Source organism: Hypanus sabinus, chromosome 5 (assembly GCF_030144855.1).
Source record: "Hypanus sabinus isolate sHypSab1 chromosome 5, sHypSab1.hap1, whole genome shotgun sequence".
Classification (NCBI taxonomy): Eukaryota; Metazoa; Chordata; class Chondrichthyes; order Myliobatiformes; family Dasyatidae; genus Hypanus; species Hypanus sabinus.
In genome coordinates this window covers 154,308,823-154,332,556 of record NC_082710.1, presented here as the reverse complement: position 1 = coordinate 154,332,556, position 23,734 = coordinate 154,308,823, and the positions used below count along the sequence as shown (strand labels likewise).

At 43.6% G+C, this 23,734-nt stretch overlaps 1 protein-coding gene across 2 annotated transcripts in view; it reads right to left on the bottom strand.

The window, feature by feature from the left end:
- Positions 1-23,734, bottom strand: part of LOC132394480 (ral guanine nucleotide dissociation stimulator-like) — a 120,168-nt gene that overhangs the window by 33,636 nt on the left and 62,798 nt on the right. For both annotated transcript variants that reach the window (XM_059970688.1, XM_059970689.1), the window contains exons 3-9: positions 22,020-22,213; positions 19,485-19,559; positions 14,431-14,627; positions 11,632-11,741; positions 7,922-8,137; positions 1,544-1,647; positions 335-419 (exon numbers count right to left, since the gene is read on the bottom strand). In XM_059970688.1, the coding sequence (XP_059826671.1) occupies positions 335-419; positions 1,544-1,647; positions 7,922-8,137; positions 11,632-11,741; positions 14,431-14,627; positions 19,485-19,559; positions 22,020-22,213 (981 nt within the window). The remainder of the gene's footprint in view (positions 1-334; positions 420-1,543; positions 1,648-7,921; positions 8,138-11,631; positions 11,742-14,430; positions 14,628-19,484; positions 19,560-22,019; positions 22,214-23,734) is intronic.

Below are 23,734 nucleotides of genomic sequence, written 5' to 3'. Positions count from 1 at the left end.
CAAGATTTTGGGATGTGGGAAAATAAAACAAACCAACTGGGAGAAACCCATGCGTTCACAGGGAGAATGTTCGAACTCCACACACAAACATTGCTGGAGGTTGGGATCGAACCTGGACCTCTGGAGCTGTGAAGCAATGGATCCACCCACTGCACCACTGAGTCACCCACAAGCTTGCTGAGTTAGAGCAGGGACCACTGGTTGGGTAACACCCACACAGCCAAAGCCTTCAAATCAAATTCTGCTTTCTTAATTCTGTACAATGTACCAGGAATTTCCAATTGTAAAAGCTAATATAGATGTTTCCATTTCACATTAAGATCATTGCTCTTACTTTAATCAACAGCTCTCGGCTTTGGGAATAATTGTTCTTCTCTGAGAAGATCTCCGAGAGTTCCTCATATCTCCGCATAACTTCCCTGGAAATAAAATCAAAGGAAGAATATTCACTCCGAATCCCATCGCAGAGCCCAAGATCTCACTCAACATGCAAGGGACCGATACTCCCAGTGAAATTTCCCTGGTGCTGTATCCGGCAGACTCAGTGATACTGGGATTCCAGGAATGCCAAACACGTTTGCTCTTTTCCTGGAATTCTGGAAAGCCTCCTGCACTGATCTATCCACACTGTTCCTGGGAATGCTGCCTCAAAAATGAGAAAAGAATTTCTTCCATATTATTTCCTGGGAATCTGAAAATTCTATAGGTACTCAGTCCCCATCTGGGATTTTGGGAATAGTGAATTCCCAGAATCATTTGGTAAAACACCATACAATTTCTGGAATCTGAGAATTCCCCTATATTGATCCCCGTAAACCATTCTCAGGAAACTGGGAATGTTGCTCTTGTAGAGGCACTGATTCCCAATCTATTCTTGGAATTCTCAAGTAATCCTCTCTGATTATTCCTTCAAAACTGGGATCTGCTCCCTACCCCCAACATAATTTGGGAATGGTGCTCCAATGCTGAGACAATAGTTTCACCACCTTTATTCCTGGGATTCCTAGAAATTATATTCCACTGCTGAAAATTGATTCTACCATACACTCAGCGAATCAGGAACAGCCTCTTCCCCTCTGCCATCCGACTGCTAAATGGACCCATAATTGAACCCATAAACACTACCTCACTTTTCTATTTTTTCTATTTTTGCACTATTTTTAATTTAATTATTTAATATACACATATATACTTACTGTAATTGATTTTTTTCTATATTTGTTTAACAAATCTCACTGCATGACAGTGATTTTAAACCTGATTCTGATTCATTATTGGTGATCTGGGAATTCTGTAATCCAGAAGCATTGATCCCTCTACATTATCCAAAGGAATATCCAAAAGTTGCTCCAGTGCAGTCGCTGCTCCTCCCCAGACAATTCCCGAGAATTCGGAACCTGCTCCAATAATAATTGTTTCCTGTGAATAATTTCTGGGAAACGTTGCTCTGATACTGGTACTCTATACAAGAATTCCTGGGTATCTGGGACACTGATATCTGCTACACACACTCAGAATTGTGATCCAGTTCCCCACACCGTACCTGGGCATTTCCTCCCAGGTTTTCTTCAGCCGGTGAACGGGGTTCGACTGGAGGGCAGAGATGATGGCATAAAGTGAAGAGAAATTCTTCAGAGCCCGGCATTCCTGCAGGGAAATACAAATGAGGACATTGTCAAACCTGGAGCAGGAAAAACACACTGAGAGTGGGGAACCTCACCCTCCTGGATGGGCAATGGAGACCAGGAAGGGCAGCAAAACTCTGTTAATCCAGCACATTCAGGACTTTGATAGTTCCAGACCAACAGATTTACTGGACTATAGAGAGTCATAGACATAGAAACAGCAGAGAAAAATGCCTATGCTGCCCTGTTGTTCTGCCTAATCCCATCAACCCACACCTGGACCATAGACCTCCATTCCTGTCCTATCCATGTATTTATCCAAACTTCGCTGAAGTGCTGAAATTTAATCCGCATCTACCACTTCCACGGGTAGCTCCTTCCACACACTCATCACGCTCCGAGTGAAGAAAATGTCCCTCAGGTTCCTCTTAAATATTTCACCTTTCATCCTTAAACTATGACCTACTGTTATAATTTCACCCAACCTCAGTGGAAAAAGCCTGTTTGCATTACCCCTTCTATACCTCTGTCAAATTTCCCAACATTCTCTACTCTCCAGCGAATAAAGGCCTAACCATCTCCCTATAACTCAAATCCTAGCACCACCCTTGTAAACTTCCTCTGTACCCTTTCAATCTTATTGATATTTATCCTGTAGGTAGGTGAACTGGTCTGCATACCATACTCCAAATTTAGCCTTACCAACATCTTATTCAATTTCAATATACATCCCAACTCCTGTGCTCAATGATTTGGTTTATGAATGTGCCAAAAGCTCTCTTTACAACTCCATCTACCAGTGATAACACTTTCAAGTAATGATGGCTCAACCTTGTTCCTCAGTGGGAGTCTTAACCTGGTTTATCCACTCAAAGTGCAACACCTCACACTTGTCTGCATTGAACTCCATCTGCCATTGTTCAGCTGCACATCTCCTTTAATTACCCCTATTGGGTACCTTGATCCTGAGGACAAGATACGGTTGACTCCCCATCTACACCTCTCCAAATTTTGTAATATTCTATTAGATCACCATTCATCCTCTGATGGTCCAGAGAAAACTCAGTTTGCCCAGCTTACTGTAGATAGCACATGCCCTGTAATCGAGGCTGCATCCTGGAAAATCCATCAGGAAGGAGGTACAGAGCCTAAAGACGCATATTCAACATTTTAGGAAAAGCTTCTTCCCTTCTGTCATCAGATTTCTGAACAGTACTTTAACCCATGAACACTACCTCACTATTCCTTTTTGGCATATTTATTTATCTTCGTAACTTTCAGTAATGTTCTCTTTTTTTATATAAATTTTTTTAATTGAATTTTCAAATAGGTTACAGAAAGAAAAAAAAATTATCAACCCTTCCCCACTAACATAACCCTATAGAAAAAAAAAGAAGAAAAAAGAAAGAAAGGAAAAGGAAGAAAGAATGTCTGGATATCGGAAGATCCCCACATGCTCCATGGAGTTCATAATAGCTTTAATATGGATATTTATTTCTTTCTCCAGATAACCAATAATTTTATCTTCGGATCACCTATATATTTAGTCCTATCTTTTGTAAATAAGGGCACCAAATTTTCAGAAGTATTTCATATTTATCTCTTATATTATAAGTAATTTTTTCAAGTGGAATGCAGCTAAAAATTTCATTTTTCCAATGATCTATACTTAAATATGAATCCGATTTCCAAGTAACTGCAATGGCCTTTTTGGCTACTGCCAATGCAATTTTTATGAATTCTTTCTGATATTTATTCAATTTGGATTTTGATTTTATCCCTTCAATATTGTCTAGTAAAAATAATGTTGGATTATGTGGAAGTTGTATTTCAATAATTTGTTCCAGTAAAACTCTTAAATTTGTCCAAAAAAGTTGAATTTTAAAACAAGACCAAGAAGAGTGTAAAAAAGTACCAATTTCTTGATTACATCAAAAACATTGATCAGATAAATTTGAGATTAATCTATTTATTTTTTGTGGTGTAATATATAGTTGATGTAAAAAGTTATATTGTACTAATCTTAGTCGAACATTTACTGTATTTGTCATACTGTCAAGACATAATCTTGACCAACTTGTTTCATCAATTTTAGTATTCAAATCAGTTTCCCATTTTTGTCTTGACTTATGAATTCCTTGTTTAATTGCCTGTTTTTGAATCAAATTATACATACCAGAAATAATTTTTTTAATTTTTCCTTTATGAATTAAAGTTTCTATTTCATTAGGTTTCGGCAATAACATTGTTTGACCCAGTTTACCTCTTAAATAAGCCCTTAATTGGAAATAACAGAAAAGAGTGTTATTTGATATTTTGTATTTATTCTTTAATTGGTCAAATGACATTAATATACCTCCTTCAAAACAGTCTCCTATATATCTAATCCCTTTGTGAAACCAGTTATATAAAAGATGATTATCCATTGTAAAAGGAATAAGTTTATTTTGAATTAAAGGTCTCTTTGCTAATAAAGATTTCTTTATCTCATCATCAACATTTATCTTATTCCATAAATCAATCAAATGTTTTAGTATAGGAGATTCTTTCTTTTCCCGTATCCATTTAGATTCCCATTTATATATAAAATCTTCTGGTATATTTTCTCCTATTTTATCTAATTCTATTCTAATCCATGCTGGTTTATCTTCATCAAAAAAACCTCAACCTGATCAAAACCCACGACCAATCTTGATAAAATGCTTAAGATATCAAGATAAAGAAAAGATCCTGAAGGCGGCCGCCCAATGTGCCAGAGAGAGAAATGAGCTATTGATGATAGAAGGGAAAGCAGTTCTTTTCTATCCTGATATAAGTTATGACCTTTTGAAGGGAAAGAAGGAATTTAATCCAGCGAAAAAAGTTTTATGGGAAAAGGGTTATAAATTTATATTGCGCCACCTGGCAACACTGATGATTTTTTTGGATGACGGAAAAAGATGATTTTTTACCGATCATCGGGATGCAGAGGAGTTTGCACAAGAACTCCCAAATATTCGCTAGACACAGTAAAGATTTAAAAGTGAAACAGATTAAAGATGAAGATGAGGACAGTGAAGTGAGTTGATGGACATTAAGGACAGAAGAATATTTAAATATACTTTTAATTATATGAGAAAGGCAAAAATTTGAGAAATATTAATTGAGAGTAGTGATATTATTTTTTCTTCTCTTACATATACTTTTTTAATGCTACGGGGGAGCTGGGGGAACTTCGGATCGATTGCTACGGGATTCACGTGTGTAATCATGGCGTTTGCCATGACCCGCACAACGGAGGGGGGTAATGTTGTGTTTTTTTTTCATTCACAACATTAGCGGGGGGGGTTTTGTTGGGTTTTTTTTCTTTATAATCTATTTTTCTTTTATCTTTCTTTCTTTGCCTGGATGATCGGAGGGGAGACACATAGCAACATGGAGAATTTTTAAATAATTCCCCAAGATACTACAAGAGTTGAAATATTATGTATTATTATAGATTGGAGTAACCCCGTTAAAAATAATGACTAATTTAATGAATTTTTAAAGTTTTAATGTTAATGGGCTTAATGGACCGGTGAAAAGAAAAAGAATTTTATCATACATTAAGAAAATGAAAATAGATATAGCTTTTATACAAGAAACACATTTAACAGAGATAGAACATCAGAAATTAAAGAGAGATTGGGTCGGAAATGTTATTGCAGCTTCATTTAATTCAAAAGCGAGGGGAGTTGGAATTTTGGTTAACAAAGCTTTACCAATTAAAATACAAAATGTATTAATTGATTCTGCAGGAAGACGTAATTATACATTGTCAAATCTTTTCAGAACTATGGACTCTTATGAATATTTATGCACCAAATGAAAACGATGTAAAATTTATACAAGAGGCTTTTTTTGAATTTGGCTGATGCACACGATAAAATATTAATAGGTGGAGACTTTAACTTTTGTCTCGTCTCAGTTTTAGATAGGTCAACAAAGGTTGTTACAAAACCAAAAGTAGCAAAATTAACTTTATCATTGAGAAAAGATTTAAATTTGATTGATGTATGGAGAATTAACCCAAGAGAAAGAGATTATTCATTTTATTCAAATAGACATAAAACTTATTCAAGGATAGATTTTTTCCTACTATCAGCGAATATTCAAGACAGTGAAAAATATGGAATATAAAGCAAGAATATTGTCAGATCATTCCCCCTTGACAATGACAATGATAATGATGGATAAGGAGGAATCGATTTACAGATGGAGATTTAATTCAATATTATTAAAACTTCAAGATTTTTGTGATTTTATGAAAAAACAGATTCAATTTTTTTTTAGATACAAACTCACATTCAGTTGGTGATAAATTTATATTATGAGAAGCAATGAAGGCATATTTGAGAGGCCAGATAATAAGTTATACTTCTAAAATTAAGAAGGAACATATGGTAGAAATAGATCAACTGGAAAAAGAGATTACAAAATTAGAAAAAGAATCTCAAAGATATATGACAGAAGAAAAACATAGACAACTTGTTAATAAGAAGCTACAATATAATACGCTTCAGACATACCGAACAGAAAAAGCAATTATGAGAACTAAACAGAGATATTATGAACTAGGTGAAAGATTCTTACTTGGCAGTTAAAAACAGACCAGGCTTCCAAAACGATAAATGCAATTAGAACAAGTGTAAATAAAATTACTTATAAACCTTTAGAAATTAATGAAACTTTAAAAAAAAATTTATTCTGAACTGTATCAATCAGAATCACAAAATGATATTGTTGAGATAGAAAGGTTTTTTTTAATCACAAATAACTCTCCCAAAATTGAATTTGGAAGAACAGAAGGGATTAGATGTGTCTTTTATATTAAAAGAGGTCGAAGAAGCTCTAGGATCACTTCAGAGTAATAAGTCTCCAGGAGAAGATGGATGGCTTTCCACCTGAATTTTATAAAAAGTTTAAAGATTTATTAATTCCTCCTTTTATGGAGCTAATACACCAAGCTGAAAGAACGCATAAACTTCCAGAATCTTTTTCGATGGCTATTTTAATAGTATTGCCAAAAAAAGACAGAGATCTTTTAAAGCCAACATCATATAGACCTATTTCTTTGTTGAACACGGACTATAAAATAATAGCCAAGATTTTATCTAATAGATTATCTAAATACTTACCAAAATTAATACACATGGACCAAACAGGATTTATTAAAAATAGACAATCGGCAGATAATGTAACTCGGTTACTTAGCATAATTCATTTGGCACAAAAGAGGGAAAAAATGACTGTGGCAGTTGCTTTGGATGCAGAAAAAGCATTTGATAGATTGGAATGGGATTTTTTATTTAAGGTATTGGAAAAATATGGATTAGGAGTATCTATTATAAAATGGATTAAAACCTTAAATACTAATCCCAAAGCTAAAGTAGTGACAAATGGCCAAATTTCAACATCATTTCAGTTAACAAGGTCAACTAGACAAGGTTGTCCATTATCACCTGCTTTATTTGTATTGGCGATAGAACCATTAGCTGAATTAATTAGAACTGACTCAGATATCATGGGTTTCAAAGTTAATCAGGAGGAATATAAGATTAACTTATTTGCTGATGATGTTCTGATTTATCTAACTAACCCATTGCACTCGTTGCATAAATTATCTTCTAGATTGGAAGAATATGGGAAAATATCAGGGTACAAAATAAATTGGGATAAAAGTGAAATTCTACCCCTTACTAAAGGAGATTATAGTCAATGTCGATTAATAACTCAATTTAGATGGCCGATAAATGGTATATATTTAGATATGAGTTGATAATGATATAAAGAATTTATATGAACTATTTGCCATTATTGAAAAAAATTCAAGAGGATCTTGACAAATGGATGATGTTACCAATAACATTAATAGGTAGAGTCAATGCTGTAAAAATGAATATATTCCCTAGATTACAATATTTATTCCAAACACTACCAATACAATTACCGCAGAAGTTTTTTCAAGAGTTAAGTAAATGTGTGAGGAAGTTCCTTTGGAAAGGTAAGATGTCAAGAATATCGTTGGAAAAATTGACATGGAAATTTGACCTAGGAGAGTTACAATTACCAAATTTTAAGAATTATTGCAAAGCAAATCAACTTAGATTTATTGCATCAGTAATGTTTTCTGCATTGCCCTGCAACATGACTCCTTGACTATCAAACTCACTGCCCTGACCAGTGAAGGCAAGCCTTCTTCCCACCGTGCGTGGCCACCTTCAGGGGGCTTTGGGCTTGGACCCTGTGCTCCCGCCATCCCCCCAAGACGGACCTACCTCGGCCACGAGCACCCACTTCTCCAGGATGCGTGCCCGCTGCTGCGGCCGCAGCTGGGTGTTGCTGAGGCAGGAGCTGATGACGCAGTTGGTGAGCTTGTTGAACTGCCTGACGGTGGCCCAGATGGTGGGGGCCAGGTTCTCCTTTCCCTTCTTGTCCCGCTGGGACCAGATGGACCCCAGGCAGTGGTACGGCACCACCTTCATGAAGAGCTCCTGGGACAAGAAGACAAGAACTTAACTGCACAGATATATCGACTGGTAAAAGAAACATGGGGTGGGGATGATGTTATTATCACGGAAAATAATCAGAATCAGGTTTATTATCACCAGTACATGTCATGAAATTTGTTGTTATGTGGCAGCAGTACATTGCAATACATAATAATAAAACTGTAAATTACAGTAAGTATTGTTTAATTTAAATGTATATACACATAAATTTAAATTAAATAATTAGTGCAAAAAGAGAACAAGGGTAGTAGTGAGGTTGTGTTCATGGTTCAATGTCCATTCAGAAATCTACTGGCAGAGGGGAAGAAGCTGTTCCTGAATCACTGAGTGGGTGCCTTCAGGCTCCTGTACCTCCTCCCTGATGGTGGCAACGAGAAGAGGGCATGTCCTGGGTGATCAGGGTCCTTAATGATGGATGCCGCCTCTTTGAGCGCCGCTCTTTGAAGGTGTCCCGGATGCTGGGGAGGGTGATGGAGCTGACTGAGTTCACAAGCAGCTGCAGCTTATCTCGATCCCGTGCGGTAGCCCCCTTCCCCTTCCCCGTACCAGACGGTGATGCAGCCAGTTAGAATGCTCCCCATGATACATCAGCAGGAATATTTTGCGTTTTTATAAACGTTACAAATCTTCTCAAATTCCCAATTAAATAGAGCAACTGTCTTGCCTTCTTTGTAACTACATCAATATGCTCGGCCGAGGATAGATCCTCAAAGATCTATCGCCAGTTTCATTTACAATATATTCCAGAATATTAAAAAGGAGGAAACAGCGTCCTGTAAGGCAATGAGCAGGGAAGCTAGGATCAGATTTCTGCAGGTGTACGGTGGATAACATTCTGACCAGCTGCATCTCCTCCTGGTCTGGAGACTCTGACCTGCAGGAGGGCGAGTGACTGCACAGAGCTGTAAACTCAGCCAGTCCATGATGGTCACAGTCCACCCCACCATTGAGAACATCTTCAGGAGGTGGCATCTATCCTGAAAGACCCTCACTGCCCGGGACAAACCCACTTCTCGTTAATACCAACAAGGAGGAGGTACAGAAGCCTGAAGACCCACAACCAGAACTTTAGGAACAGCTTCTTCCCCTCGGCCACAAGATTTCTAAAAGATCCATGAATCCATGGACACTACCTCACGACCCCTCGTTTGAACTATTTATTTAATCTATTTATCACAGCTTTGCCATTGTACTTTGTCATATGATGTTGGTAATCATGGTCCTTCCATGACTATGATTGTTCTTGGCAAATTTTTCTACAAAGTGGTTTGTCATTGCCTTCTTCTGGGCAGAGTCTTTACAAGATGGCTGACCTTAGCCCTTATCAATACTCTTCAGGGATTGTCTGCCTGCTGTCAGTGGTTGCATAACCAAGACTTGTGCTATGCACCAGCTGCTCATACGACCATCCACCCTCCATGGCTTCACGTGACCCCAATTGGGAGCTGAGTGGGTACTACGTCTTGCCCAAGGGTGACCTCCTGTCTAGCAGAGGGACAGAGTGCCTTACACCTCCTCTGGTAGAGATATTTCACCACCCACAGTGTAACTTCCAGTAGTTATGCAATGTACTGTGCCACAAAACAGCAGATTTCACAACATACGTCAGCGATACTAAACCCGATTCTGATGCTGAGGCTGCAGCTGGAGAGCATGTGCAGTTCTGGTCACCGCGCTACGGGGATGATGAGACAGTGCAAGGAGATCCACCAGGACAGAGCTGTTCGATTACTACGACCGCTTGGATAAGCACGGTTTGCTTTTCTTGGAACAAAGACTGGTGGGGGGGGGCGGGGGGGGGGTCCGATGGAGGTGTACAAAATTATGAGAGGCACAGATACTGAAAATTGGTTTTTGACACCTCGGACAATGGACCTTAATTCAGGTCAAGGGGTAAGGAGTTTAGAGAAGACCTAAGCAAGAACTTTCTCCCCAAGCAACGTGAATGTGAGTCTCAGTCACACTTGTTAACACATCATACGGTCCGGTTTAAGGAGATGACGATATATTTCTTTATATATTGGGATACAGCACCAGAGGTGGCGATCAAACCTGTGCCACTGGACTTGTGAGTCCAGCCCTTCAAATTGTGCAGCCCATCATCTCCGATTTAACCCTGGCCTAATCACGGGACAGTGACTAATTAACCCACCAAACGGGACGTCTTTGGACTGTGGGAGGAAACCGGAACCCCCGGAGGAAACCATTGCAGTACGGGGAGAACGTACTAACACCTTACCGGACAAGCAGCGGTGGGAATTGACCCAGGGTCACAGGTACCGTAAAGCATTTTGCTAACCACTATGCTACCGTGCTGCCCCTAAGTTAAAGGGATTTCAGGCTGTCTTTGACTATCCACGATTGTGTACAGGCTTGACGTTTCTCCGCAGGGTGATCTGCTGTCCTTCAAAGGACAATGATGTGTGGGTCAGTGGGTTAATTGGCCTCTCTAAAACATCCTCTAGTGTGTGGGTGAGGGGTGGAATCGGAGTGGGCTGGTGATGTTAAGTGTGGGTTTAATCCATTCTTTCTCATGACCCCATCAACTAGCACTTCTTTGCCCTGATACATATCAAAGTAAAGTTAATTTAGTTTTGGATGTGGTACGAAACTGGAGCACTCGGTGTGGGGGGGGGGGGGGGGGGGAGACCATGTGGTCACAAGAAGAACAAGCACACGCAGACAGCGCCTGACGCTGGGATCGAACCTGGGCCACTGGACCTCTGTGACATTGGCTCTACCCGCTGCGCCACTGTGCCAGCCCCTTGCTCTGCCCCTTTATCATGCTGCTTGTCAACGAAATGTTGGAGCTGAGGAACAGGCCCTTCGGCCCGCTGAATCCATCCTGACCCACAGGGTGAGCTTTATTTGTCGCACGTGCGTCGAAACACACGGCGAAATGTGTCATTTGCGTCAAATCAAATCAGAAAGGATGGTGCTGTGTGTTGCCACGTTTCCAGTGATGTCGTAGCACGCCCACCACTTGCTAACCCTAGCCCATGTGGGAGGAAACCAGGGAACCCCCACAGTCATGGGGAGAACGCAGACATTCCTTATCGACGACAGTGGGAATTGAACCCCGATCAGTGAACACTGGTGCAGTAACAGCACTTACACCGACTGCCACGGTACCATGCAATAAACCCATTTTATTCTCCCCACTTCTTACCTCCCATGCCACCTGAATTTTACCACTTTGGGGCAATTTACTAACCAGAAGTCATAGGGATATAGGCAGAAGCTGGAGCACAGGAGGGCAACACAAGGGGTCACAGGCAGAAAGTGCAAAATCCACACACAGAGGGCTCTGGAGATTGGGATCAAACCCGGCAATTCTCGAGCTTTGAGGCAGTGACTCCACCCGCAGGGTTAACTTTGATGTACTCCCTCCCACCAACACGAGGCGCTCAGGCTGTTTCCCGAGACGTGCGCCCCAAGAAGGCTAAAATGCACAACCCAAAGAGACCGGTACTCACCGCATCCATCATCGTGAGCTGGGACGCTGCTGTGTCTGCCATGAAGGTGAGGATGTCAGTTGGTTCTGATATGTGCGTTGGCTGGTTCTCGTTCTTCACCGTCTGGTCACCTGGTGATGATAAACATTGCTTGGAACCAACCACACAAGGACTGGGATAAAGGATACAAAAGGCTAGTACATGCCATTGATGGACAGAGTGGCCACCATAAATGCAACAGCATCAGCAGAAGGATAGGGAAGGTTTAGAAGGATATTGGCTAAACATGGGCAAAAGGGACAAGCTTGGTAGGCACCAGAATTACCATGGACACGTTGAGTCAAAGGCGTGCTTCCAATCAACATTCCTGGATGACTCCCTAAATACTCCACAAACTTCTACAGATGGACCAGTCCCAACACTCCGGAACGCAAGAGGCTGCAGAGCATAGTAAATCACAGCCCGATCCTTCTCAGACACTAACCTCCCCACCGACAGTGTCCAGAGGAGGAGCTACCTCAAAAAGGCAACATTTATCATCGAGAATCCCACCATCCTGGCCCTGCCACCTTCTCGCAGCTGCCGTCAGGAGAGGACATGCAAAGGTCTTAGGTCCCACGCCACCAGGTTGAAGAGCAGCTCCTTCCCTTAAAACAATCGGTTCTTGAACCGACCTGCACAACTCTAACCCTACCTGAGAAAGAAAACACAACAGACCATCTTTACCATGGACTTGACTCTGAATGTGTCCCTTTTCTTACATATTTTTTTCTCTCTCCCTCTCTCTCTTCCCAGTCTTGAATAAGTTACGGTATATTCTCCGTGTTGCCAGAACCTACAAGCCCGCAACGCTGCTGCAGGTTTTCCTTTGTACATCTACCTCACCGTACTTGTGCATCTGTCAATGAACTTGACAAGCCCTAGACTTGCACTACAATTCCCCAGGTCAATGTCACAAAACATGCATTCTGCTCCCGTCCTGATGATCAATTCCGCTTTCTACACTGTAAATAGGACGAGGATGTTAATCAGTTAGAGAGGAAGCAGAAACAACCCACCGGGACTTGGCCAGGACTGGGAAGTTTTAAGGACTGACTAGATCAGGAGGGACTGTTTTCCCTGGAACACAGGAGGCTGAGGGTATAACCCGAGTCTGAATCTCAATCTGAAAAGGATACAATTCCCATCTAAAGTGAACCACCGTGGTTTTTCAGACTACTGTAGATCCGGCCAGGTTAACTACAGTTTTCACTGGAAGGATGAGAGGGAATCTCACCACAAGGCTCTGAACGGCTGGATATTGTCAATAATGTTCCCCGGCTGGCTGGGGTCAGGAACCAGGATATGCAGTATGAAAGGCAGGACTAGTCTGAGGAGATTTCTCTTCCCTTGGATGAATTCTGTGAAATCTCCTACCCCAGAATACCCATCAACCACCCTCCCACAACAACTCAATCCCTCCCCCTCCGCCACACACTGGGGGCATTTTAAAGTGCCCAGTTAACCCACTGACCCAAACGTCCCTGGGCCATCGCAGGGAACTCGGTGCTTGTAGGCAGACCACACGCTTGCAGCAAGAACGTGCAAACTCCGTAAAAAGACGGTGGATCAAACCAGTGGCTCACCTGCTGTGCCTCTTTCAGAATTCAACAGAGATCTGTAAATCTCCGGACATTAGAGGAATTAAGGGAACTGTAGGTATTCCATCGTACATCTACCTCACCATACTCGTCACATGCACAAGTATACAGAGCTGGATGTAATAGAGTAAGGAATGATGCTTGAATTTTATTGAAGAACAGAACAGGTTCAAAGGACTGAATGGCCTATATTCTATGTGCTTTCTCTTATGTTGTTACAATGCCTTTTGGCACCAATGCCAGCTTACTTCCTCTCCATTGCTGACACTCCCGGTTGCCTTTGGAAAGTAGTCAATATAATCCAAGAACTCTTCTGACGCAGACATTCTCTCTTCTTCCTCCTCCCATCAGGAGGAGGGGCAGCTTCTACCCCACTGTTACCACACTATCCAACGATCCTCTCATTCACTAAGGTCGAACACTTGATCCCTCAGTCTACCTCCTCGTAGCTACAACACGGTATTCCACATTCTGCTTTCTTTTCACTACCTTGATGTACTTCTGCATGGAATGATCTGTCCAGATGCCACATAAATTTTTCCACTGTATCTTGGCACATGTGACAACAATAAATCAGTTATCAATAAAACTTTCCATAGTTGCTGCCTGGCCTGCGGAGTTCCTCCAGCATCTTGTGTACGACTTTGATTTCCAGCATGTCCTGTTTATCAATCACGCTGTTGGACATAAGATACACAAGTTTGAGGACACAGACCACCAAGTTCAAGGGCAGCTTCTATCCCATTACTACAAGATACTTGAATGGATCTCCTTTACAATAAAAAACCCCTGGTCTCTCAGTCCACCTCCTCATGGTCCTTGCACCTTGTAGTCTATCTGCACTGCACTTTCTCTGGAACTCCACTGCTGTGTATTACATTTTGTCCTGATTTTCCTTTTGTTCCACCTCAGTGTATTTATGTATGGAATGATCTGGCACACCAGATAAAGCTTCTCACTGTATATAACAATAATAAACTAATCACCACCATCAGGCATCAGGGTGATTCCATAGTTAGGATTGGGGACCTACCAGAGTCACGATGTGCTGGAATGAATGGGAAATCAGTCTGGGCTTGAGGGGAGATTTCCCATTCACCTTCACCCCATCCCCCACCCACCCCGGAGATGACAGGGGATGGTAGAATGAAACAGATGCCAGCGAGAAGGAAGAACGTACTGTTCCGTAGTGTTTGACCGTCACTGCTGGATCGCTTCTCGTTCCGCACCAGGATATCGTTGGCTCGGCGCTCCAGTTCCGTGCCCCTGGACTCCTTCCTTATGTAATGCACAAGGCGCTTCAGACAAGCATTATCCAGGTTCTGGAAGTCTTCGGAATACTGCTCCAGCCAGGTGGAAAAGATGGAGGCAGCAACACTGAAACGGGGACACAGGAGAGTTAGGAAATACCTCATGGACGGTTGACGCCGCACACTGAGCAATGGGCAAGGACTGGAAGCGGGCGAGGAGATGCAATAAGTAGGGTAGATAAGGGGTAACCAGTTGATGTGGCATATCAAGATGAAATTCGATAAGCTGCTATGTGAAAAGTAATTGCATGGACAGAGCTGCTGCTGGACAGCGACAGAAACACCAGGTTTCATACCAATCTCTGCCACTGGCTTTGTGCGGAGTTTGCATGTTCTCCCTGTGGCCCCAGCCGCTCCAGTTTCCTCACACATTCCGAAGACAAGCTGCTGGGTGGGATAATTGGCCACTGTAAATTGTATGTGTATGTGAGATAATATGTCAGAGGTAGAATCTGGGGCACGTTTAGGGGGTGGATGCAATACAAAGGAACTCCAATAATCTGGAACTGGAGGCCCAGTCAGTTTAAAGGGAGTGCAGCATTTTTAGCGAAAAATTCAGTTGAAAGGGTGGGATGTTACACTTGGAGAGGTCTAATGTCAAGGAAAGGTATACTGCAAATGGTAAGCGTTCTGGTTGCCCATTACAAGAAGGATTTGGAGGTTTTGTAAAGAGCACAGAAGAGGTTCACCAGGATGCTGCCTAGATTAGTGGGTATGAGTGAGAAGGAGAGGCTGGACAAATTTAGGGTGTTTTCTGTGGAGTGTCGGAGGCTGAGGGGAATTCTTAATCAGAATAAGGTTTGATATCACTGGCTCATGTCGTAAAATTTGTTATTTCACAGTAGCAATACATTGCAATACATAATTTAAAAAACTAAAAATTACAATAACTATATACAAAAAATAAAATTAAATAAATAGTGCAAAAAGAGAAAAAAGAAATTATTTAGTGTCTGCGGTTTCATTGTCCGTACAGAAATCTGATGGTGAAAGGGAAGAAGCTGTTTGTGAAACATTAAGTGTGTGTCTTCAGGCTGCTGTACCTCTTTCTTGATGGTAGCAATGAGAAGAGGGTATGTCCTGGGTGATGGGGGTCCTTAGCGATGGATGCCACCTTTCTGAGGCATCGCCTTTTGAATATGTCCTCGAAGCTGGGGAGCTAGCACCCATGTTGCAACTGTCTGACTTTACAACGTTCTGCAGTTTTTTCCAGTCCTGTGCAGTGGCCCCTCCTGCCAGACAGTTGGAATGCTCTCCACAGCACATCAGTAGAAATTTGTGAGATTCTTTGGTGACATACAGATTCTCCTCAAACCCCTAATGAAAAATAGCTGCTGTCATACCGTCTTTGTAACTTCATCTACACTTTGGGCCCAGGACAGATTATCTGCGATGTTGACCAGAAGTCCTTTCCACTTCTGATCCCTCAATGAGGACTGGTTTGTGTACCATCAACTTCCCCTTCCAGAAGTCCACAATCAATTCCTTGGTCTTCCTGATGTTGAGTGCCAGGTTGCTATTGCTACACCACTCGACCAGCTGATCCATCTCTCCTGTACGCCTCCTCGTCACCATCTGCTATTCTGCCAACAATAGTTGTGCCGTGTGCAAATTTATAGAAGGCATTTGAGCTGTGCCTGGCCACACAGTCGTGACTGTACAGAGACTAGAGCGGTGGGCCTAGCAAGCATCCTTGAAGTGCGTCAGTGTTGGTTGTCAGTGGGGAGGAGAAGTTATTTCCAATCTGCACAGACTGGTCTCCTGGTGAGGAAGTCAAGGATTATGTCATTTTTAAAAAAATTGGATAGGTATATGGACAGGAAAGGAATGGAGGGTTATGGGCTGAACGCAGGTAGGTGGGACTAGGTGAGAGTAAGCATTCGGCATGGACTAGAAGGGCCGAGTTGGCCTGATTCTGTGCTGTAGTTGTTATATGGTTATACTCAGTTGTAGAGCGAGTAACAGTGGCTCAGGTTTTGTTGATTAGAACTGAGGGTATGATTGAGCTGTAATCGGTAAACAACAGGTATTGTCCAAATGATTCAATGCCGAATGGACAGCCTCTGGCAGACCTGGGCAAATTGCAGTGGGTCCAGATCATTGCTCAGGCAGGAGTTGATTCTGGACATAAACAGCCCCTCAAAGCATTTTGTCACAGTAGATGTGACTGTAACTGGGCATCTGTTGTAGCAGCTCACTTTGCTCTTCTTGAGCACAGGAATGATTCTCGCCCTTTTGAATCAGGTGACTGAGCAGTGAAGATGGCCTTGAACACTCCCACCAGGTAGATGGCACAGCTTTTCAGTGCCCTACCGGGTACATCATCAGACGGACACCTAGCGAGAGCTCACCCTCGTGAAAGATGTTCTGATATCAGCCTTTGAGACCGAGGTCACAGAGTCAGCAGATGCTGCAGGGATTCACACAGATGTGTTTTTATTCTCTCTTTCAAAGCAAGCATGAAAGACACCGAGTTCATCGGCGAGTGAAGCCTCTCAGCCATCATCATGTTAGGACGTAATGGCCCACAAACCCTGTCAGAGCTGGCGTGAACCCAGTTCCATCTATAACTTCAAACAGAATTGTTTTTTCACTCTTAAAATAGTCTTCCATAGGTCATACCTGACCTCTCATATAGTTATGGATCTAAATTCTTCTTCTTTGGCTGTCCATCGATTTTGACATTGACTGAGGCCTGGACAAGGTTGTACGGAAGACTGGCAGTTGCCCATGCTGCAAGTCTCCCCTCTCCACACCACCGATGTTGTCCAAGGGAAGGGCATTAGGCCGATACAGCTTGGCACCGGTGTCGTCGCAGAGCAATGTGTGGTCATGTGCCTTGCTCCAGGACACACATGCAGCCTCAGCCGAGGCTTGAACTAGTGACCCTCAGATCACTAGACCAACACCTTAGCCACTTGGCCACGTGCCAACAATAGCTGTGCCGTATGCAAATTTATAGAAGGCATTTGAGCCTTCGATAAATTTGACCTGTGGATCTAAATGCCACAGATCTAGCCCTCAGCAGATTACGAATCTCCTGGCTCATCCTCTGCTCTTGGTCTGGAAAGTTCTCAGAGGCATACACTCACTCACACAGGTTCTGATGAAATGGTGATGAATCCCTGAATATCATCCAGTTCACTAAATTAAAGTTTATTAAATTATGAATGAAATAGAGAGGATATACGATAAGAATATGTTTCCCAGGGTAAGAATACCAGCATTTAATTTGAGAGGAGAGTGTTTAACGAAGACAAGATTTTTACACGGGGAGGGGGTGCTGAAACATATTTACAGGGGTGGTGATGGAAGCAGATACAATAGCGGTGTTTAAGAGGCTGATGGATATGCAGGGAATAGATGCAGTGTTCAGCACAGCATTGTGGGCTGAAGGGCCTGTTCCTGACCTTTCCAGTGGTGTTGACGTGCAGCCCCTTTTCTGGGGAACTCACAGTCAGAACACCCTCTTGGGAAAGTTTTCCTGAACAACGGTCAACCTTAACAAGTTTGGAAGAACAAGCAGTGGTCGGGAAAATTCCCTTCCACACGCGAGAGCAATGGACTCTGGGTTAATTTCCTGCAATGAGATCACCCACCAGCTCTGGCAAAGGTGGACCCCAGTCAGCCCAGCACACCGGGGACCAGTCACTATACTTGCCCTGTTTCCCGCTCCTCCCCCAGCGCCTTGTGGATTTTCGTTTTAATTCCTCTTCAATCCTCAGTGCGGACATGATTGTGCTGGAGAGGATATTCCCAAGGACGTACAAGGGATGTGGACAGGTATATGGATAGGAAAAGTTGACAGGGATTTGGAGCTAATGTACACAAATGGGACAGAGATGGATGAACGGACAGGTAGATGGATGGGCCCTTCAGCCCACAAAGCTGTGGAAGCTAATTAAACAAGTAATTAAATGCCTAACTAAACTAGTCCCTTCTGTCTTCACCTGGTCCATATTCCTCTACTCTCTGCATATTCAGCTGGCTTTCCTCAAATCTTTTGACTACTTATTTGACTATCTTATTCATCTGCATTACCAGCTCTGGCAGTTCATCCCAAACACCCACCACTCTCTACGTAAAAACGTGCCCCACGCACCTCCTTTAAACTTCCCCCCTCACCTCAAATGCACGTCCTTCAGTATTAGACACTTCCACCTTGGGGAAATTGTCTGTATCTCCAACCTACCTGTACCTCTCGTAAGTCTATAAACTTCTATAAATTCAATCCTCGGCCTCTGACGCTCCAGAGAAAACAACAATAGTTTGTCCAACCTCTCCTCATAACTCCTGCCCTCTATTCCAGGCAACATCCTGATAAGCCTTTGTGCACCCTCTCCAAAACCTCCAGATCCTTCCTATAAAGGGGACCAGAACTGAATGCATTATAATCAGAGCCTCATGGGCATCTTGCTCCACATGGATGAGTTGGGCCCACTTCAGTACTGAATGACTCTAGTCTCAACCGACCTCAGGGGAACAAGCCTTTGAAGTCAGGTTCAGATCCATTTCTTTTTTACAAGTCCGTCAAAACATACAGTGAAACGTGTCTTTTGTGTTAACAAGCAACACAGATTAAGGATGTGCTGGGGATAACCACAAGTGTTGCCATGAATTCCAGTGCCAACATTGCACACGTGTATTTATCCTATCCACAGCCCTCATAACACCTCACAATTGAGACATCTCACAGCCCCAATGCAAGCAGCCATGGTCACCCCTCCTGCTTTAATCCCATTGGTTGTAAATCTCCAGTGTGAACAGAGGTTGTTGCAATAGGTTGATACAACCACTGTCACCCATCCAGCTTTAATCCCATTGGTTGTATGTCTCTAGTGTGTACAGAGATTGGTACAATAGGTTGATACAACAACTCTTGATGACAGAAATAGGAGGGGGAAAAGAAAATGGAGGGACTTACATTCGCCAATGGTCCCAGCCCTTCATTGAGCAGCAGTCCGATCTGAACACTGCTTCTGCCTTTAAATGTTCCAGCCTGCAGAGACACAAATGCAGAGACTTTTCACACAATCAACCCATTCCAGGCACAGCAAAACCCCATGAATCCGACTCACTCCAGACCTTGGAAGTCCGGACTGATCTTCCAGACTGTCAAACATTGTTTTATTTAGACTCCAACACATTCTTAATTCAAAAAGAGGCACAGAAGAGAAGTGACCGCACTTTCATCTGACTAACCCCACTCACCGTTCCCATTCTCACTAAGACATGTCAAAAAGGATTACAGCCTTTGAGGGCTCTCCCTTTAAAGTATGACCAATCTCTCCAGATTCATATTGCAGGGCCTCATCCCCTTTCATACCAAAGTCTTGTTAGTACCAAGTAGACACCACGAGACTGCAGCCCTGATGAAGGGTCTCGGCTCAAAACGTCGATTGTACTCTTTTCCATACTCTGCCTGGCCTGCTGAGTTCCTCCATCATTTAGTGTGCATTGCTTGGATTTCCAGCATCCGCAGGTTTTCTCTTGTTTGTGAAAAGGGTGCAGATGCAGGAATCTGGAGCAACAGCTGGAGGAACTCAGCGGCCCAGGTAGCATCTGTGGAGTGGAATGGCCAGTCGACGTTTCAGGTCGAGACCTTACAAAGAGCTATTTCAGCCGTGGACAGCAAGCCCACGAACTCTTCCTCAGTACCTGCTCCCCTCACTTTTTGCATTTTTATGTATATTTCATATTGTAAATAGTTTTTATTAGCTACGTATTGCAGTGTGCTGCTACGGCGAAACAACAAACTTCACGGCGGGTGCCAGTGATATCAAACCTGGCTCCGTCTCTGAACCATCTGGCACAACACGAACAACAACAGTTTAGCAACGTTATGACTACTTTGATCACTTTGCACAAAGAAGGATTTTGTTGGCAATAATAGGGCTCTTTCCTGTAAAAAATTATATTTAATTTGTTTTTCTTGTGAATGCGGCTCCCTGTGACGCTGCTGCAAGTTAGTTTCTCATTGCACCTGTGCATCCAGGGAGGCCCTCGTGCTGATGACAATAATCTCAACTTTGACTGAGCAGAGAGGACAGGGCCCCTCTATGAAGAGGTGTGAGGAGAAAGGAGGAGCGGGACCTGCCGGGGGATGGATGGAGTCAGGTGAGGATAAATGATAGGCGGATGAGGGACAGGAGTGTGGGATTGGGTTAAGAAACTGGGAAGTGAGAGGCGGAATTCTGAATTTACTTTTTGTAAAGGACTTTACACAGTACGAGTTCAGTAGGGAACACGGGAAACTGGGTCCAGTGAGTGGAAGGGAATGCAGAAGGGAGCAATGCCACACAACCTGCCTTCTGTAGAAGAGCTCTTCCAAGCAAATACTTTTGATCACAAATCCACCGGGCAGCAGTCAGCACAGAACATCCTGCAGACACCATTGGAACCACAGATTTTCTCGATCTACATTAAAGACCCAGACTGGGAGGTACAAGCTTCAGTTTTTAAATCTGCAATTACTAATCATCAGGTAGCGATCTAATAAAGTTCCTCAAAATTGCTCCCAATAGATTAACATTGTTCCTTAACTAAAGACTGTTGTTCCTCCCTGCGCCTTGTTTGGCACATCGCGCAGCAACCCTGCCACTTCTTTAGCATTTGCCTGTTTTATGAGGTGGAGTTGCTAGCTCGACGCTCGTTCCAGCACAGGTGAAAAGCGTGCAAGGAGCTGGCCCGGGACCAGGAGTTCTGAAGTCTGGGTGTGGATGCCACTACACCCCTGGCACAGAGTTAACTAATGACATGAATACCTTAAACAGGACTCCGTGTTTTGTGTTCCTATCGCAATAAATGATAAGATTCTGTTTCTTCTTCTCTCAGGAGGTGGAGAATTTATGGGATTCGTGCTGGAGGCCAGATGCTGAGATACATTTAAGATAAAGATCTGAAAGGTCGAGGGACGGAGAGTCACAGGGAACAGGAGTTGAGGCCCGGGGTGGATCAGCCTGGATGATATTCAATCGTGGGACAGGGTTGACAGGCCTGGTGGCCTCTGCTCTGATTTCCCTGGGTCCTGCACCCTGTCAGTAGTTTTCACAAATAATCGTTGAACGTGTTTTCCTGCCTCATACGGCCACTGGCTTCTCTCCTGGCTGCGAGATGTGCGATGGACATGGGGAAAGAACAGGTTGGCACTGACTAGATGGGCCGAAGGGCCTGTATTGCTGCTGTAGTACGTTGTGACTCAATAAATGAAGTTTTCAAGAACAGGTACACTCAATATCGTCACAGACCCGTGGAGTTATTTCATACAAGAGCAAGGAAGAGAAAGAAACACAGCCCAGTCCTGATGGGCAATCTGCATGTCTCCGTGCCCCTTGCTGTGGGGTCCTGCAGTGGAAAAATCAACAAATCCCCCCCCCCCACCCCCAGAGCAGCAATGCCTTGGCTGCAGAAGAGGACTACGGTATCCGTGTCCCAGCAGAATCACGAGGGGAGTGCCTACCTGTCCAGCAGTATCCGGAGGACCTCCTGGGTGCTGGTGAAGGCGCGGTACGTGGCCAGGAAGACAGAGAGATAGGAGGAGTCGCCACAGTCAAAAGCTTCCAGCAGGTGCTGCACGATCTTCTCCAGCCTGCCCACCTTGATCGAGCGGATCCGCACTGTCTCGCACGTGGTCCCGACTACCTCATTCCCCACCTGGCGGGGCAGGAACACAGGTCAGAGGGGAGATCAGCACTGGAATATGCACCCTCAGGGTATTACGGACGGGTTGGCGGGCCCCCAATCCTGGGGTTTCCAGGGAACTGCACTTTGGGAAGGGGAAGGTGTTTCCGGGGAATCACTATATGGGAAGGGAACAGTGGTTTTCCAGGGAAGCACACTATCAGAAAGGGGAAGGAGTCTCCAGGTAAACACACCAAAAGGAAGGAGAGAGGGATTTCAGGGAACCACGTTATGGGAATGGGACGTTGTTTTCGGAGAAATGCATTATGGGAATGGAACAAGGATTTCAAGGGAATCGCACTTTAGAAAAGGATACAAGAGTTTCCAGGGATCCAAACAATGGAAAAGGGAACAGAAGTTTTCAGGGAACCGAACTATAGGAAAGGGAACGCAGGGTTCCAGGGAGCAATGCTACGGAAAAGGGGGAAGGATTGCCAAGGGAACCACACTATGGGAAGGGGATGGGGTTTTCCAGAGAACCACAACATGGGAGGGATGTGATTCCACCAGCGAGGGTGCAGGCAGGTTCCTTGGGACACTCCCTGGGATAGACCCAGGAATGGTACAGCACAGAAACTGGCCCTTCAGCCCATCAAATCCATGCTGACCTTTTGCCCATTGGCACTAAGACAATTTGCCTGCAGTGGATCCATATCCTTCCTTTCCTTGCCTGGTTCACTGTCTGTATCTCTGAAATGTTGTGCCTGTTGTACCTGACACAATTATCTCCTCTAGCAGTGTGTTTCAGATATCAACGCTCTCTGTGCAAAATTAACTTGACCGCCACCCAGGTCCCCCTTCAGACTCATTCCAATTAACTTAAACCCCTGTCCTCTTGTTTCTGCTTGCTCTCTCTGGCAGGTCACAAGCTTGGCTGGACCAACACCTAGTCAAATCAAGGGAAATGAATGGCGTGGGGAGGGACACCAAGAGTGAGAGTGATCAGATGTACCAGTAGGTGGGGGTGTGGGGGAGAGGGAGAGCAGGACAGCAGACTAAAGAACCCTTCCAAGAGACAGGACGTACTCGGTCTTTTCCCACCCCAGACTCCTGTCTGTGGACCAGGGAGGGCCAGTCCCCTTCACGTGACACAGAAAGGGCTCGCGATTCTCCCTCCGAGGCACAAGAGACTGCAGAGGCTGGAATCTGGGGCAAAGCAAAACCCACTGGGGGAGCCCAGCAGGCCAGGCAGCATCTGTGGGGGAGAAAAGGAATTGTCGACGTCCAGGGTCAAAAGTCCCGCTTCAGTACCCTGATACAGGACTTGAACGTTGAAAATCGATTACATCCTACAGATACAGTGTCTTCGATTCCCACGAAGTTCGGTGTGGAGGATCATTGAAGAACAGACTGTGGATCACTGAATGTGTTACACACATGAACTTAGTGAAGAAGCATACAGGATACTCATGTTCACTGGTTGGCCATAGATTGCAAGTCATGCATAATCTAGAATTAAGTTACTACCATGTTTATGCCTGTAATATACTGTGC